The sequence below is a fragment of the Melanerpes formicivorus genome, unplaced genomic scaffold (genome assembly GCF_026170545.1).
Source record: "Melanerpes formicivorus ecotype bairdi unplaced genomic scaffold, bMelFor1.0.p_v2 SCAF_4, whole genome shotgun sequence".
Lineage (NCBI taxonomy): Eukaryota > Metazoa > Chordata > Aves > Piciformes > Picidae > Melanerpes > Melanerpes formicivorus.
The window spans coordinates 35,371,581-35,390,222 of NW_027142356.1; the positions used below are offsets into that span (position 1 = coordinate 35,371,581).

Consider the following 18,642-nt stretch of genomic DNA (forward strand, 5'->3'; position numbering starts at 1 on the left):
TTCTATGATACTAACCCCTACCATTCTGTGATGTAGAAGATACCTGCCCACCCCCAGTCCTGCAACACTGCAGGCCCCCAGAAGCATTGTTTCACCATGGAAATACTTGGGCACTGTTTCTGCTGGGCGACACCAGCTGGTGGTCAGGGCCTGTCCTGCTCTGCAGCCCAGCAGGAGGAGTTTGTCACTGTGAATGTCTGTCACTGTAACTCCTCTACAAATTATCTGGAGCCAGGATTTTCCAAAGCATTTCAGAGAAGAGCAGACATTCAGCCATCACTGAATTTTGAATCAAAACGGGATTTACACGTCACTGCTTGAAAATCCAGGTCTTAAGATTGCAGATGGGAACTTCTCTCTGGGCAGACTTTCTATCTCAGCAGAGCATAAATAGATGGGTTGTGTTTTGGAGCTGAAGTGATTTCTGTGACATTGATGCTTGGATTCTTCATAATCTTTCACTGGTGCTGCTTACCAAACAAGCATTTAATGCAAAATGCAACCCTCTAGCCTTTTGTATACATCTTAAGTCTCAAAGTTTTAATACATAATTTATAGTGGGAAGCAGTGGTGAGGGCTGTCAGACTGACACTAAAATGCCTGTAGAGAAAGAGAGAGACAGGTTAACCAGAGACTTACCAGAGAGAGAGAAGCAAGTGAAGAAGTTCTACACAGAAAGAGTGATTGCCCATTGGAATGGGCTGCCCAGGAGGGTGGTGGAGTCGCCGTCATTGGAGGTGTTCAGGAGGAGACTTGATGGGGTGCTTGGTGCCATGGGTTAGCTGTTTGGGTGGGTTGGATTGGTTGAAGGGTTGGATGTGATGATCTTGAAGGTCTCTTCCAACCTGGTTTGGTTTATTCTAAAGTTAACCAGAGACTTACCAGAGAGAGGTTAACCCAATGCTAACCAGAGAGAGGTGATTCTGCCCCTCTATTCTGCTCTGGCTCACCTGGAGTGCTGTGTCCAGCTCTGGAGCTCCCAACACAAGACAAGACACGAACCTGCTAGAGTGGGTCCAGAGGAGAGCCACATATGATCAGAGGGCTGGAGCACCTCTCCTATGAGAACAGGCTGAAAGAATTGGGGCTGTTCCGCCTGGAGAGGAGAAAGCTCTGAGGAGACCTTTGAGCTACATTACAGTATCTGAAGGGGTCCTACAGGAAGGCTGGAGAAGGACTGTTTAGAAGGGCTTATAGTGATAGGATGAGAGGCATTGGTTTGAAACTGGAGCAGGGTAGATGTAGGTTTGACATGAGGAGGAAGTTCTTTACAGTTAGAGTGGTAAAATACTGGAACAGGTTGCCCAGGGATGTGGTTGAGGCTCCATCCCTGCAGACATTGAAGATTAGACTTGGTGTGGCCCTGGGCAGCCTGATACAGTTGGAGGTGTCCCTGCTCACTGTGAGGGGGGGTGGACAAGATGACCTTTGAGGATCCCTTCCAACCCAATGCAATCTGTGTGAGGGACAGGTTAACCAGAGACTAACCAGAGAGAGGGAGAGAGAGAGAGAGGCAGGTTAATGAGAGTCTAATAAGAGAAAGAGTTTAACCAGAGACTAATCAGAGAGAGAGAGGCAGGTTAATGAGAGACTTAGTACGAGAAAGAAACAGTTTAACCAGAGACTAACCAGAGAGAGAGAGAGGCAGGTTAATGAGAATCTAGTAAGAGAAAGAGTTTAACCAGAGACTAATCAGAGAGAGAGAGAGGCAGGTTAATGAGAGACTTAGTAAGAGAAAGAGATGGTTTAACCAGAGACTAACCAGAGAGAGAGAGAGGCAGGTTAATGAGAGACTAATAAGAGAAAGAGTTTAACCAGAGACTAATCAGAGAGAGAGAGGCAGGTTAATGAGAGACTTAGTAAGAGAGACAGTTTAACCAGAGAGAGAGAGGTTAATGAGAGAGTAATAAGAGAAAGAGACAGTTTAACCAGAGACTAACCAGAGAGAGAGAGGCAGGTTAATGAGAGAATTAGCAAGAGAAAGAGACAGTTTAACCAGAGACTAACCAGAGAGAGAGAGACAGGTTACTGAGAGAGTAATAAGAGAAAGAGACAGTTTAACCAGAGAGAGAGAGAGGTTACTGAGAGTAATAAGAGAAAGAGACAGTTTAACCAGAGACTAACTTTTATTGTGCATTTTTATGCAACAGAACAAACGAAACTCGGGAGGTATGCAGTAAACAAAACCAATAGTCAAATCAGAAGGGGACCACCTGAAATAGTAAACTGTAGGTAACCAAATGTCTTTCATCACTTAAAAAACTATTGACTGCTTAAAAAAATTTTCTCTAGGACCTTTTTTATATTCTCTCAGAGAAATGTGTGTTGCCACATAGAAAACAACGCCACACACCCTATAGAAATAGTCACAAAACCCTTACTAGCCTATATTACACTATGGTTGGGGTTTGTTGTGTTGTTATTCATTAGTATCAGCATTATTTATTCATTTATTTATTTATTTATTGTACAATATATATGGTAAAGGTCTATCCCTAACCTGTACTTAACTCTACACAGTACAATCATCATTAGAAAGTATTTCATAGAATGAACTACACCAGAACAATAAAAATATCAGGATTAATGGTGTGGTTTTTTTTTTTTGGGGGGGGGGGGAGAGAGGTTGGTGGGTTTTTTTTATCCTTTCTTGTTGCTGTTTTCTGTTTGTTTGTTTTCCTCCCCCCCCCCACCTTTGTTTTGTTTTTTTTTGATCACAGTTTCTCCACCACTATTTGTCATAGAAAATCTAGCGAAGGCAAGTCGGCACAGATGGGCGTGCGGCGCTGCTACGCCGAGTCGGAGAGAAGGCAGAGACAGAAATGACAGTAAGATTAAAGAGGAGGGAAGGATAAGACAAGAATCTCTCTATCCTCCTGGGACTTTCTGGAGTGACATGATAGATAGCAGTTTCCTTCTGTCGCAAGCCGGCTGTCTCCAGCCAGAGCTGGGGAGGGATGCGCCGCCTGACAAAGGCATGAGCGGCTTAAAGATGAGCATCTCGCCCGGCAAGGGCTTTATGTGCTATCTAGTGCAGCTCCCAGAACGTCAGACCTAACATCTTGCAGGTATTTAGACATTTGGATGGGTGTGAATTTCTAATGCCTCATCAACAAACTAATTGGGATAAGCTGTGCTGAAAGGTTTGGGGGGGTTCTTATTGTAGCTGAAAGGGGTGAGTCAAGGGGCTGTGATGGGAATCGGAACCAAAGACAGCTGAGAGAAGTCGATGTAATCCGTTGTTTTAAACCCAAATAAAGATGAGCTGGGGTGTGGAAAGGCAGAGTCAAGAAGTCAGGGTGGGAATTAGAACCAAAGACAGCTGAGGGAAGCCCTTGAAAACCATTATTTTAGACCCAAATAAAGATGAGCTGGGGTCTGGAAATGCAGTGTCAAGCAGTCCTGGTGGGAATCAGAACCAAAGGTAGTTCAGAAAACTCCTTGTAATCTGTTATTTTAAACCCAACTAAAGATGAGCTGGGGTCTGGTAATGCAGAGTCAAGAAGTCCTGGTGGGAATCAGAATCAAAGACAGCTCAGAAAATTCCGTGTAATCCATTATTTTAAACCCAAATATGGATTAAAAAAGTGATGAGCTGGGGTCTGGAAATGCAGAGTCAAGAAGTTAGGATGGGAATTAGAACCAAAGACAGCTGAGGGAAGCCCTTGAAAACCATTATGTTAAACCCAACTAAAGATGAGCTGGGGTCTGGTAATGCAGAGTCAAGAAGTCAGGATGGGAATTAGAATCAAAGACAGCTGAGGGAAGTCCTTGAAAACCATTATGTTAAACCCAACTCAAGATGAGCTGGGGTCTGGTAATGCAGAGTCAAGAAGTCCTGGTGGGAATCAGAACCAAAGACAGCTGAGGGAAGTCCTTGTAATCCATGTTTTTAAACCCAAATGTGAACAAAACAATGATGAGCTGGGGTCTGGTAATGCAGAGTCAAGATGTCAGATGGGAATTAGAACCAAAGAGAGCTGAGGGAAGCCCTTGAAAACCATTATTTTAAACCCAACTAAAGATGATCTGGGGTCTGGAAATGCAGAGTCAAGAAGTCATGGTGGGAATCAGAACCAAAGACAGCTGAGGGAAGTCTTTGTAATCCATTATTTTAAACCCAAATATGCACAAAAAAGGATGAATTTGGGTCTGGAAATGCAGAGTCAAGAAGTCCTGGTGGGGATTAAAACCAAAGACAGCTGAAAAAAGTTATTGTTAACCATTATTTTAAACCCAAATAAACACGAGCTGGGATCTGGTAATGCAGAGTCAAGAAGTCCTGGTGGCAATCAGAACCAAAGACAGCTGAGGGAAGTCCTTGTAATCCATTATTTTAAGCCCAAATGTGAACAAAACAATAATGAGCTGGGGTCTGGAAATGCAGAGTCAAGAAGTCATAGTGGGAATTAAAACCAAAGACAGTTCAGAAAACTCCTTGTAATCCATTATTTTGAACCCAAATAAAGATGAGCTGGGGTGTGGACATGCAGTCAAGAAATCATGGTGGGAGTTAGAACCAAAGACAGCTGAGCAAAGTCCTTGTAATCCATTCTGTTAAACCCAAATGTGAACAAAGAGAGATGAGCTGGGGTCTGGTAATGCCTGTCTGTGACTATGCCTCGTGTCGCTGGCCTGTGCACACAAGCAACTGAGGGCAAAACTCGTGTTTGTAAAGAAAGGTGCAAACCTGCAAAAGCCATTTCTAGTGCCAAAGTGGCTTTCAGGGTGAAGCTGTACATTTGGGATACGAGAGGGAAGGATTGTGAGTGGTTCCAGGATGCTGGCTACGCTTTTTACGCTACGCACATCGAGCTAGGCTCACTAGTTAACTCAGCAAATCTCTTCAGCTTGTTCAGGGAGAAGAGGTCTGTCCAGCCCAGTAATTCCATTCTGTGACTGCTATAAATGAAGTGTTCCTATTTTTAAACCTCCTAACAATTAAAACATTTGAAAAGGAAACCATCACAATGCTTACAAGAACACAGCGTGACACGGACTGCCGCGGACAAATTCACAGGGCAAGGCTGACTCGCACGCTCTGACACGTTGCTATACCAAGGGGGTTCTGGCAAGTGCCACCACATTAAACACAGACCAGCAAGACTTAACACCAGCTGAGCAATGGAACATCTTCTAGCACAGTTCTTCTTTTAAAAAAGGGGAAGTTCAACACTGAAAGAGCTACTACAGGGTTATCTGTACTGTGGCATTTCTATACAGCAAGTTTCCTCCTCCAGAGGCCACCACGCGACGCTGACTGCTCCTGCCTGTCATGAGGGATGCTCTCCCCACCCCCTTGGCCTGCTGAGGTCCAGTGTGACCAAACTGCTTAATTCACTCTTAGAAAATAAATTTCTGGGGGGGCAAGTGAGTGCCTTTTGACCTCCTTTGAAAACACCCATCACAATTAAAATGAATTGAGAGGAACTGAATGTTTAAGGGCCTAAAGCATATCCTGGCTGAGTGAGGTCCTGCTTATGGTGGTGCATGGGGCAGTCCACATCCTGAGATGTCCCCCATGCTGGTTGTGAGAGACTGGTCACAACTGCAGGCAGAGAGGCAGATGGTGGGAACAGATGACTGATGTGGGTGAGCTGAGCTTTGAGGGACTGCCTCGGTCCTCTAGTTGTGGTCAGGCCAGAGCTAGAGGAGTGCTTCACCCCAGAGGACCCTTCCTGATCTTTGAGGGACTGCCTCAGTCCTCTAGTTGTGGTCAGGCCAGAGCTAGAGGAGTGCTTCACCCCAGAGGACCCTTCCTGATCTTTGAGGGACTGCCTCAGTCCTCTAGTTGTGGTCAGGCCAGAGCTAGAGGAATGCTTCACCTCAGAGGACCTGTCCTGATCTTTGAGGGGACTGGGTGCCTCCTGCAGGTCAGGGAGGAGAGAAGGGGAAAAGGAGTGATTAATAGCTTCTTTTGTGGCCTGTACATGGTGGTTAGGAAAGCTGGGGAATGTGAGATAAGCCTTCAGGAGAGTCAACGCTGGTGAGGTAGCACTAAGGATGGTTGAAAGCAAAGTGAACTTTCTTTCCAAAAACCACTTCCTTGTACCTGACAGTGGGGAAACAGTGCCTCAAGGAGAGCTGGTTCAGGCTGTGAAGGATGCCAGAACTGGCCTGAGTGAGCAGACAAGGGCAAGAAGATGGAAACACCCTGACATGGGAAGGAAAGGGCATCGTTTCTTTGGCATTGCATATTTCTGGAGTGCATCAATTTGAGGGGACAATGGACTTCTAAGACTTTAAAATTCAAGGTTTTCAGTGGACTGATTACTTTTTAAGTAGGTATCTGCTTCCACTGTCATGTGTCATTGTCAATTCTGCTCTAGCACAACTCTTTTTCTTACAGCTCTTTAGTCTGGACCTTGTGCTTCCTTACAACAGAAGGTTAAAGTAGGCTCTTCTTACCCACCCCCCCCCTTCCTGAATGCAGCAGTGAGCATCTGACTGTTAAAGAGCAGCACACTGCCTCATCTATTTCAAGGAATGGATGTAAAACACAAATGAAAGCAAAGCCAGGAAAAGGCAATTTGGAGCCTCTAAAGCTACATAATACGGCTGCAGAATAGGAACAGACAAAGCAAAACCTATCTCCTGAAATGGCAATTTGTTTTTTCTCCATCTTCTTTTAATGAAAACTGCCATGATCAACTCTAATCCCCTAGAAATCTAGATAAATACTGTGTCTATCTGATACACAAAGCCATTTTTATCTATCAGAAGTGCCTGTTGCTGTTCTGGCTCTTTGAAGGATGCTGCTGCTGACGAGCGCTGCTGTTCTACCTGGGAAGCTTAATTTCCTGGCAGAGTTGGCTGAAGGAAGCCCCTGAATTTTTCATCTTGTGGAGTGTTTTAAGGTAGCATTTATGTTATTTTTCTGTGAGGAAATGGGAGACCACTTCCCTGTTTATTACAAGCCTGCAGACTTGCTCTTACATCTCCTACTCAGGGAAAGCAAAGAGCACCCAGCTGCTGTAAGTCCAGACCCGGGCTTGTTACCAGCAGGCAGATGAGAGAGTAGCTGCTGTTTCATTTCACATTTTAATGGTGTTTGTTTGGTTGTGGTTGGTTCTGTTAATGACCTTTCCTCTAGAGCTAGGTGAAATGAACTGCAATTCCCCTTTGAAGGGCACTTGCTATGAAGGGTTTGCAAATAATAGGCACTGAGAAGTCCCATACAGCAGGTCTTGAGATGGGATTTCTCTCTGGTAACTGGGACACGGTAGGATGGAGAAGCTGAAATGCCTGCAGGATGTGTTCAGACATGCTTTGGACTCTCAAAAACGACAGCAGGGCGAAGGACGGTTCACAAACAGTCTCTCCTAAGTGAAGTGGCTGCTACTGTTGTAGGACGAGGCTCTTCTCACTGCCATCAATCCCCAGATCCATCTTGCATACCTCTGTTGAAGACCTCGTCCTGTGAGCCCGGCTGGTCAGTCCCCTCGTAGTAGGAGTTGCCGTTGTGCAGGAAAGTCCCCACGGCGCGGCCCTGGCGGGCGTGCCCCACGGCGTCGCTGAACACCTTGTTGATCTGCTCTTCAGAGGGCATCCACCAGTCCGGGTTGGAAGTACAGTGCATCCTAATGAACTCTGCAGGAGAACAGGCAAGGGTAGAAAACAACTCTCCTGTGCAGCACCCCTCACCGCCCAGCTGGCAAAAAGCTCAGGGGAAATAAGAAAGGGGGCGGCAGGGGGGAGGGGGCAGGGGGAGGGGGGCGTTACTGCTCTGCTGAAGCAGAAGTTAAGCCTGATGGGGGATGCCATGATAATGCCACTTGGACCTGCTTTACTTCTGCACAAGTGTGTGTTTCTCCACATGCAGTGTTTGTTGTCGTACCTCAGCTACTGGTGTCAAGTGTGGGACCTGGAGAAAAGCCCTTCTTGTGGAAACACAAAGGGGCTGGTCTGAAGGGAAGGCTTGTGCTTCAGTGTAGGCAGTACCTGTGAAAGTTAACAGGAGCCCTGCTGCACTTCCTTGGAAACCTGTTGTGCATTTGTACCTTCAGGTGATGACTCTCGTGGCTCTTTGTGACCTCCCTCTGCTGGCTGCTTCAACGCCTGCAGGCTGCAGCAGGCAGCCCACAGCCGGCTCGAAAACGTCACCACCCTGGGTTCAGGTCGGGGCTCCTGCCTGCTTTTGGAGTATCTATCATTTTCGGTCCTGCTCTTTCCATCTTCCTGAATCTGCCATCTCTTTTTCAGAGTCTAAAATTGGCCTTAGAAATAGCTAAATGAGAGGAGAGGGCTAATTTGGGAAGCCTTGCAAGGGTTTTTTTTCTGTGCCAGAGAAAAGGAATCGTAACGGCAGCATCATTTGGCTCTTTAAGAAGCTGCTGCTTCCACCTACAGCTATTTGTATGTGATGATTATACACTGCTTGTAATTCTCTTGATTTTTTTTTTTATAGATTCTTTGCCATGCAATCTGCTAAACTTGCAGGAGGTGCTTTACCAATTCTGGAGCTGCAAACTGCTAGGCATAGCTGGAATAGGCGCACGTGGGCTCTGAAACGTCCAAACAGGATTTTAAACGGGAGGGCACCTTGTCAGGTTTATGGGAGGCACTGCACCTCCTGTGGAAGCTGAGCTGCTTATTTATTCTGTGACATTAGTCATTCCCTCATGCAGTATTGTGTGTCCCAGGATCTCTTTAAATTCCATTTTTCTGCTGTTGACAAGCCAGCAGCACCGTTAAGTGGCATCAGGTAACTTCATTACTGTCACCACATCCCGAGCCCGGGGAACGCTGTGCTTTTACAGGAGTTCCCCCTGCCTGCCAGCTATCTCATCTCCTGGACAATTAGGACGTGCTTTTTGCACAGCTCCTGCAGCAGCCTGTCTGCAAAAGTGAGAGCTGTCCTGGTTTCAGATTCATTTCCCTAGCAATCCGCACAGGCAGCAGTGATTCCTACCTAGTTAGGTGCAGGTGGGGCTCCACAAACTGGTGTTTCTCTCAGAGAAATGGTTGCCACACAAAGCAGTGACGCTGGAGGCGGTTTTTAAAGCTGGTTCTGGAGGTCAGGCAGTTGCAAGAATATTATTAACAGCATTTATAGATGTTTAAACTACTCTGAGTGCAGTTTGTACTCCCTGCTGTGGTGGGGAGGCGGAATTGGACATGCTGGGAATTAGTCAGACGCTCGGTTACCTTGGCTTGCAAAGAGGTAGGAGCTGGTGGCCAGCCTCTGGCACCAGAGGAAGCTGTCAGGTCACCCCCACACAAAAGCCCAAAGGGAGAGCTGTCTACTCTGTTTCCTTAACTGGTCTTTAGATACTGGATGTTTTGACTTCCTCTTCAAGCTCCTGAACATTAGGGAAATTTGCCTTTCTCCTTTTTCCCAAGGAGAGTTCCACAAATTCTGTGTGCCCAGCCCCCCAAAAAGGTGAGTGGCCATGAGCATAAGCCCACCTACAAGGTGGATTTACTGTTAGTCTTGGTGGGAGGCAGGGGGAAGAAAGGGAAAGAAAAGGGTATTGACACTCTGCTGGCATATAAATTAGTAGGTGAAATTCAAAGTCACTCATAAAGTAGTGAATGCACTTCTATTTGGCCTTCAGTTTCCAGGAGAACTTCTGGGACCCTGAGTCTCCCTCTCTGCAGCATGGTGTGCAATGGACAAGCCCTTCTGTTAAGCTCTGATAAAGTTTAAGCTCTGGTAAAGTATCATGTAGCAGAAGGAAAAAAGGAACCTCTTTGCCTACCTCTTTGGCTGTATGTAAAACCTGAGTTCATTACCTGTTTACATCAATGTACCCCAGCTACAACTCTTATCTACTTGGCCTTGTTGGACTCTTCTACTCCAGATGTGAGGAGGCTCTGCCTGATGTATATAACCACTCTGGACTCCACTTGGATGCCTAAAGGTATTTTTGTCACTGACTGACTAAAACACAGCTTTTCACACTGCATTGATGAGTACAATACTCTAGAAGTGAGTTCAACCAAAATTCCCTGTAAAAGCTCACAGAAATACTATAAAGCTAACTAGGACTGCAGTAAAGAACTTATAAGCATCTGTATTTCTAAAATGCAGGATGCTGATGCTAGAATCATGTCTTTAACTGGGCTTTATGAAGTCCTTCTCATTGTGAATGCCCAGTACTTTGGAGCAATTCCAGCATCAACTGTCACAACAGACAATTCTTCTCAGTCTGGACCCTTCAATACCCTCCAATACCTTCACTGTCTGGCACTGTGATACGCTTGCAAAACTCCTCCTCCTTTTCAGGCTGAAAGTTGTTCCCTTAAAGCTTTTTTCAGTCAATGTTGCAGCAGTACTGCAAAAAAATGGAGTTAAACCCTTGACATCTGTATACCCTTTTGTCTGCAGCTAACCTGTAGATGTTCAGAATGTTCAAACCTGTTCTGAAACTAGGGTTGGCTTGTAACTCCAATGATGCACCATGGCCTTGAGTGCCAAATGCTTACCTCACATTAGGCTATCACTGTTCTTTTGGTGGATTTTGCTGTTTATCAGCTGTTAATTTATTGTAGGAGGGTGTAATCAGGACTGATTTCCCTTCTTTGCTGTTTCACTAGTGTCATGTGCCCTTGCAACTTGTCTCCTCTCTTCAAATCAGCAACCCTGCTTTTTATTTCCCCTCCCTTCCCCCAAGCACATATAGAATACATACATACAGGTATGTTTGTATGTATGTATGTATAAAACCAAACAAACAAAGAAACAAAAAACCCCAAGAGGAGGGTTTCTGGCTGCTTGTCACCTGCCTGTGCAACCCCCTCCTAGTTCTGCAAACTGTCAAGCCAACCGCTTCTACAGAGCCAGAGCCAATGTGGTGAAATGAGATCACATATGGTGGACACTGAGCGAAAAGATGCAGTACCTCTGAGACATGTTACTTTTACTGGATCCAGAGGACGTCTTTCAGGACCTGTCTCTCCTGACTGCACTGACCTTTTCCTTTTCCCAAGGCCGCATGAGTACTTAAGCTCATCGGTTGTGAAAACAAATCTGATGAGATAGCGAAGGAGCCGCCGTCCGTCTTTCTTGGAAGAATTTACAGCCTCATCCCACTGTTTACTAGTGATGTAGACAGGGTAGTTGTTCAGCAGCTGCTTGCTCCCCTGGAAAAAAAACAACCAAAAAACCAACAAACCAACAACAAAAACACAAACCAGTGAAATATTTCCAGGGCTTATTTTACAAGGCAAACAAACAAAGATGTCAGTTGCAATAAAAAAAAGGCCAACGACGACGCCAACCACCCCACGCTTCTGAACCAGCTGTGACACTGACAGCGAGACACATCCCCAGCTGAACAGGCAATTGCTCTCACTGAGAAGGAGGAATTGTAGAATTGCATTTCAGGGAATCATAGAAGGGCTCTGGTTGGATAAGACCACTAAGATCATCAAGTCCAACCACCCCCTAAGATCACCGGGTCCAACCGGCAGGGCGAGAGAGGTGATTCTGCCCCTTTGCTCTGCTCTTCTGAGACCCCCCCACCTCGAATACCACGTCCAGCTCTGGTGTCCCCAGCGTAAGAAGGACACAGAGCTGTTGGAGTAAGTCATGGATTAAGTGATGGTGGAGTCACCATCCCTGGGAGTGTTTAAAAGGAGACTGGATGAGGCACTTGGTGCCATGGTTTAGTGGATGAGATGGTGTTGGGTGATAGGTTGGACTCGATGATCTCAAAGGTCTTTTCCAACCTGGTTAATTTTGTGACTCTGTATTCTGTAAGACCAGAGCAGGGCCACAAAGATGATCCCAGGAATGGAACAGCTCTGCTGTGAGGATACACTGTGGGAGCTGCAGTTGTGCAGCCCAGAGAAGGCCCCCCCACCAGGGGCCTTATAGCTGCCTTCCAGTATCTGAAAGGATCCTACAGGAAGGCTGCAGAGGGATTCTTCACAAGGGTGTCTTGCAATAGGACAAGGGGGAATGGTTTGAAGCTGAGGGAGAGCAGGGTTAGACTGGATCTTAGGAAGAAGTTCTTCAGTAGCAGGATGGTGAGGCTCTGGAACAGGTTACCCAGGGAGGCTGTGGATGTCTCCTCCCTGGGGGTGTTCAAGGCCAGGCTGGATGAGGCCTTGAGCAGCTTGTCCAGGTGAGAGGTGTCCCTGCCTGAGGTGGGGAAGTTGGAGTAGATGATGTCTAAGGTCCCTTCCAACCTAAGCTGTTCTATCATCCACCTAACACCACCATGGTCATTACACCATGTCCAGAAGTGCCATGTCTACACACCTCCATTTTCTAGACCTGGAATTTGGTGAGGTACAAGGGATTACAGTGTGAGAGGTGGCTATTGATCATTTCCACTTTAACAAGCAGGCTAAAAAGAGTTAAGAATCAGTGACTGAGCACACTATTTAAGTGTAACCTTTCTTCTTAATCTCTTAAAATGCATAAAAGGGGGGCTTTGAAGAGCGTGATCAAATGGCTCACTTCACTGCACCTGACAGTTTGCTTCAGAGGTGACTCTTTTGGTCTATTTTTACAAGAAATTTATTGCCTCTGTAGAACACCCCTGAAACTTGACAGCAGTTCTGTTACTGTGAAAAATGTAAAGAAAATAAATAAAGGAGCTATGAACACTAAAAGCTTCATTATTATTAATGAATGCTGTATTAACTCAAATTATAGCTTTCCAGAAATGCCACCGTGTCAGCTAGGAAGAAATGTTGCTTTTAACCTTTGGAATTGTTGTGCTTCCAATATTCCACCCCTAAAATGAATGCTAGGGGACTAATTATGGAGGTTCCTGAAATCCACACAACATTTATAAGCCCTCTTTGGGTCAATTGTACCTCAATTGTACCTAATGCTCGCTGCCCACCAAATGCTGCTGCTCAGGATCACCCAGTGAAGGGAAGATGGGCCTGTTAATGTACTTGAAGTAATTGCAGTGCCCTAAAAATTAAACCACCCCCTTCTAGAGACTCATTCACTGTTACAGCTACACCTCTTTATTAAAACACACCAAGCTGGAGGCATAATTACTACAGTGTTCATAAGGCCCCCAGCTTAGGAGAAGGGAAGGGAAGGGAAGGGAAGGGAAGGGAAGGGAAGGGAAGGGAAGGGAAGGGAAGGGAAGGGAAGGGAAGGGAAGGGAAGGGAAGGGAAGGGAAGGGAAGGGAAGGGAAGGGAAGGGAAGGGAAGGGAAGGGAAGGGAAGGGAAGGGAAGGGAAGGGAAGGGAAGGGAAGGGAAGGGAAGGGAAGGGAAGGGAAGGGAAGGGAGAAGAGAAGAGAAGAGAAGAGAAGAGAAGAGAAGAGAAGAGAAGAGAAGAGAAGAGAAGAGAAGAGAAGAGAAGAGAAGAGAAGAGAAGAGAAGAGAAGAGAAGAGAAGAGAGAAGAGAAGAGAGAAGAGAAGAGAGAAAAGAGAATACGAATTAACCAGGTTGGAAAAGACCTTAGAGATCAAGTCCAACCTATCATCCAACACTATCTAATCAACTAAACCATGGCACTAAGTGCCTCATCCAGTCTCTTTTCAAACACCTCCAGTGATGGTGACTCCACCACCTCCCTGGGCAGCACATCCCAATGGCCAATCTCTCTTTCTGTGAAGAACTTCTTCCTAACATCCAGCCTAAACCTCCCCTGGCACAGCTTGAGACTGTGTCCTCTTGTGCTGGAGCTGGTTGCCTGGGGAAAGAGACCAACCCCCACCTGGCTACAACCTCCCTTCAGGTAGTTGTAGACAGCAAGAAGGTCTCCCCTGAGCCTCCTTTGTTCCAGGCTAAGCAACCCCAGCTCCCTCAGTCTCTCCTCATAGGGCTCCAACCCACTCCCCAGCTTTGCTGCCCTTCTCTGGACACCTTCCAGCAACTCAACATCTTTCCTAAACTGAGGGGCCCAGAACTGGACACATCAGCACCAAACCCAGTAGATACTTCCAAATATTGTAGATGATACAAGATTTCCCCAGTTATAAATTGAGTCAGAGACAGATCACTAACTACAGTTAAGTCTCTTCATTGCTGTTGATGGGCATCTCACTGACGAGCTCACTGTGAACCAGAGAAACCAGGGTCTGAGGCTGAACAGAGGCAACCAGCCACTTGTGGGCAACTGTTACAAAGTTGATCCCTGGAAATTATTTTAAGGACTACCCTTTGCCTGCTTTTAAATGTTACAGTAGCCTGGGAAACAGCTTGGGAGCATATCTTTGGGGTTTTGCTGTCTACCTGAAATTCCTCCTCAGGTCTTTAGAGAATCAGTATGATTTAGGGTACCACCGCCTCCCAGGGGTTTAGTGTCCCTGGGAGCTGAGCCTACATGACTGTCTGCTAGTTGTTCACCCCAGTGCAAATTGCTGGCAAAGACAGCTACAAGCAAATCCAAAATGCTGCAGAGGAAGACAAAATCGAAAGGAATAGATGGATTTTGCTTGAGGGGACCCTCCCCTCTTCCCAAACATCTCAAATCTTCATTCTCCCTGAAGCTTGTAAATTCAAGCTTGTAATCCTTAAAGGAGATCCTTCATGTACAGTCCAGCTCTGTTATCACAGAATCATAGAACAGTCTGGGTTGGAAGGGGCCTCCAAAGGTCTGACCCCCTCTGCAGTCAGCAGGGGCATCCTCACCCAGATCAGGTTGCCCAGAGCCCTCCCTGTTGAGCATCTCCATGGATGGGGCCCTTAGGCAACCTGTTCTAGAGTTCCACCACCCTCATAGTAAAGAACTTATTCCTAACATGCAATCTAAATCTACTCTGCTCTAGTCTGAAGCCATTGCCCCTTCTCCTATCACTCCAGGCCTTTGCAAACAGTCTCTCTCCATCCTTCTCGTCAGCCCACTTCAGGTACTGGAAGGTTGTTATTAGGTCTCCCCAGAGCCTTTGCTTTTCAGAGAATCATAGAATCAACAAGGTTGGGAAAGACCTCAAAAATCATCAAGTCCAACCTGTCACCCAACACCTCCTGACTACTAAACCATGGCACCAAGTGCCACGTCCAGTCCCCTCCTGAACACCTCCAGGGATGGTGACTCCACCACCTCCCTGGGCAGCACATTCCAATGGCTAACAACTCTCTCAGTGAAGAACTTTCTCCTCACCTCAAACCTAAACTTCCCCTGGCACAGCTCGAGACTGTGTCCTCTTGTTCTGGTGCTGGGAGAAGAGACCAATCCCCTCCTGTCTACCACCTCCCTTCAGGTAGTTGTAGAGAGCAATAAGGTCTCCCCTGAGCCTCCTCTTCTGCAGGCTAAGCAACCCCAGCTCCCTCAGCCTCTCCTCACAGGGCTGTGCTCGAGGCCTCCCCCCAGCCTTGTTGCCCTTCCCTGGACACATGCAAGAGTCTCAATGTCCTTCTCCAATTGAGGGGCCCAGAACTGGACACCCCCAGCTCCCTCAGCCTGTCTCTGTAGCAGAGGTGCTCCAAACCCCTGATCATTTTCTGGACCTGCTCCATCAGGTCCATGTCCTTCCTGTATTGAGGTCTCCAGAGCTGTACTCCAGGTAAGGTCTCATCAGAGCAAAGTGGCAGAATCAGCTCTCTCCATCTGCTGGCCATGCTAAAATGACTTTATTATTTATCATTTGAGCCTTTTTTTCTTAGTGGTTCACTTATTTCCTCCCAGCATTGAAAAAGAGCCAGGGGCAACTCCTCCCTGCTCCTACTCATGAAACAGGAAGCTGCTTTTATTTTTGCCAGGTACACATGTCCCTGGGAAGACAGTAATGTCTGAGGAGCTCTGCTGTGGAATGAACATTACCTTCCATCTGCTGATGTGGTGAAAGAGCTGGGGAAGGAGGGAGAGCAGGAGAGGCAGCATGGAAAGCTATTACACTGAAGCAACTGTGAACACTACCTCGAGGAGCTGCCACTAGTATTTCCTTGGCTTGCTCCACCACAGAGGTAACACACAGGGACCACCTGATCCCTGTGTTGGCACTTCATTCTTTCAGCAGCTAGCTCTGCATCCTTTTGATATAAAGTGAAGGATTTTCCTACCTTAGGTTTCAGAAACATTTGTTTCCCCCCACTCTTTGAAAATATGAGTGAGGCAAGGACCCTCCTTCCTGCTGCCAGTGCAAAGTACAATCTGCAGCTGTCTGTGGGCACTGCCTTTGCCCTGGCAGCAAAGAGCAATGCCATGCAAGCCTGTAATGGCCCAGTGTAAAGCTCCAGGCTTGCACATGTGTGTGAGGAATGGATGCTCCTATGTGGCTTTGCTAAGCAGCAAGCTACCCTAGAAGCTACCTCTGTGTTTAAGTGTATTGCACTGATGGAAAGAGGATGCAGGCAAACCCAGCATCTCCATTTCCTGAGAGCTGCCATTACTATTAACTGAGGAGGGAGAAATGCATTTTGTGTAATCTCCTCAGCCTCAATTTTATTTTACTTCTTTCTCATTGCCCTTGAAATTTAGGATACATCCCCTCATTCTTCTCCACAGGCATGACACAGTGTTATGCTACTCTGTTAAATTGCTGGGTTACTGCTGCAGCTACACTCCCATTCCTTCCTCTGAAAAAGTAAAGCACTCCTGGGCAAAAGATTCTTGGTAAACAGATGATGTGGCTTGGTGTGTCCAGCACTCATTAAACTAAAACAAACAGAAAGCCTTCCAGAAATGAAATAAGCAGACCCTGAAGAAAGAGCCAAAGTACAAATGCACTCATGCTTGTATTTGTACATGATTAAGCTTATGAATAAAAGATTAGCATCTATGTGTTTAATTGACTCAAAACTGTCACATCATGACAGGCTTGCTCCGTGTGGGATGCTAGAGAATAGCCTCAGTTTTACCACTGCTTAAAAATGTTAAGTTGAGCTAAAAAGCTTGGAAGAGTAAAAAAGGCAAAGGAATGTTTGGGCTATATTTGAGTGATGACAGCTAATGATATCTATAAATACAGAGCTATGTATGCATCAGTTTGCAGAGGGTAAAACTGAATGGAGGAGCAAAGTGATGCACAACCTGAACTGCTGCACAGCAGCTTCAGTGGAACTTGTTCAGTGTGGACCTCTGATGTTCTGTGATTGCACAATGCATCACCTGTGTGCAAAAGGAGGTCAGGCAAGGCCCAAGCCTTCCCTATCCTGGTTTTGTTTGTGGGAATAATGGGTGGTGGCACATACTACACTTGGAAACATGCACAGCAAAAGCTTCAAACACAGGCTAGACTAGGAAAGCCTCAACAAACCCACTTCATTTGGGGCATTTCTTGACAAGTCTGGATAGAAACACATTGGAGCAAAATTAACATGAATTACACTAGAGCTGACAGATAAATCCATACATCTACCTTCCAGAGAAGGGCAGGGCTTAAAATTCTCTGCTTCATCACTGCAGCACTTGTAACCAGAACACAATTAGAACGATCCCAAATCTCCTCATCAAGTATAAAACTGACAACATTCCACATTTTGTTTGGAATGCTTTCTGAAAAGCAAGAGCACTCCAAAGCCTTGCAGAAGTCTGATTTTGGGTCTGCAAACTGGAGGAAATGTGTGTTTTGGTGTTAAACCACCTCGGGGTTGCATTAGAGCTACACTAACTGTGCCTGTGGTCCATACGCACAGCAGGTTGGTAACTCCGTGCACAGGCTGCAGCCCCTCTGGTCACCATCAAGCACCCAGCTAGTTTTCACCAGGCTACTCCCAGCTTTAATTCTACCCAGAAAAATGATGCTCCCACGGGAAGGTGAGGGAAAAACTACCCAAAGCAAGGCATGTGCAGCCAATCACATCCTGGGCTGCATCAGGAGAAGTGTGGCCAGCAGGTCGAGGGAGGCGATCCTCCCCCTCTACTCAGCCCTGGTGAGACCCCACCTGGAGTACTGTGTCCAGTCCTGGAGCCCCTATTACAAGAGGGATATGGAGGTGCTGGAAGGTGTCCAGAGAAGGGCCACAAGGATGATCAGAGGGCTGGAGCACCTCTCCTATGAGGGCAGACTGAAGGAGTTGGGGCTGTTCAGTCTGCAGAAGAGAAGGCTCCGAGGTGACCTAATTGTGGCCTTCCAGTATCTGAAGGGGGCCTACAGGAAGGCTGGGGAAGGACTTCTCAGGATCTCAGGTAGTGATAGGACTAAGGGGAATGGAATGAAGCTGGAGGTGGGGAGATTCAGGCTAGATGTGAGGAGGAGGTTCTTCCCCATGAGAGCGGTGAAGCCCTGGAATGGGTTGTCCAGGGAGGTGGTCGAGGCCCTGTCCCTGGAGGTGTTTAAGCCCAGGCTGGATGAGGCTGTGGCCAGCCTGATCTAGTGTGGGGTGTCCCTGCCCATGGCAAGGGGGTTGGAACTAGATGATCCTTGTGGTCCCTTCCAACCCTGACTGATACTATGATATGATACTATGATACTATGATATGGTGCCAATGGAGTGAGTTATGTGCTGCTCAGAAAAGTCCCCCTAGATCACAGCAGTGATGAGTCTCCTCCATGTGTGTGGGGGAGGGGTTACTGTACCTAAGAATGACAGTGTAATAATAGATTTCACACCTTCTTACTACTAAATATATTCTTCCTGTACCAAGTGGTGCATTTGCCTACATGTTTGCAAAGGACTGTCAAAACAGAAAGAGATGTAGGTGGTCTTCACTTCACCTCAGTCGGATGGTCTGCTGGCTGTGGTACCATGAGCTGGTTGTGGTGCTGAAGTACAGTCTTCAAATAATCTAACACAGTCTGGCAGGGCACTGCATGAGACAAATTGCAATTACTGTACATT

The 18,642-nt window shown here is 46.6% G+C and overlaps 1 protein-coding gene across 3 annotated transcripts in view; it reads right to left on the bottom strand.

The window, feature by feature from the left end:
- Positions 1–545: 545 nt before the first annotated feature.
- BEND4 (BEN domain containing 4) overlaps positions 546–18,642 on the bottom strand; it is a 56,726-nt gene continuing 38,629 nt past the window's right edge. The window contains exons 3-6 of one of the 3 annotated variants that reach the window (XM_068137627.1): positions 18,519–18,610; positions 10,845–11,085; positions 7,399–7,590; positions 546–600 (exon numbers count right to left, since the gene is read on the bottom strand). In XM_068137627.1, the coding sequence (XP_067993728.1) occupies positions 581–600; positions 7,399–7,590; positions 10,845–11,085; positions 18,519–18,610 (545 nt within the window). In that variant the 3' untranslated portion in view covers positions 546–580. Of the gene's footprint in view, positions 601–2,113; positions 7,591–10,844; positions 11,086–18,518; positions 18,611–18,642 lie in introns of those variants that run through there. The other 2 variants (XM_068137626.1, XM_068137628.1) reach the window with 2 other exon arrangements.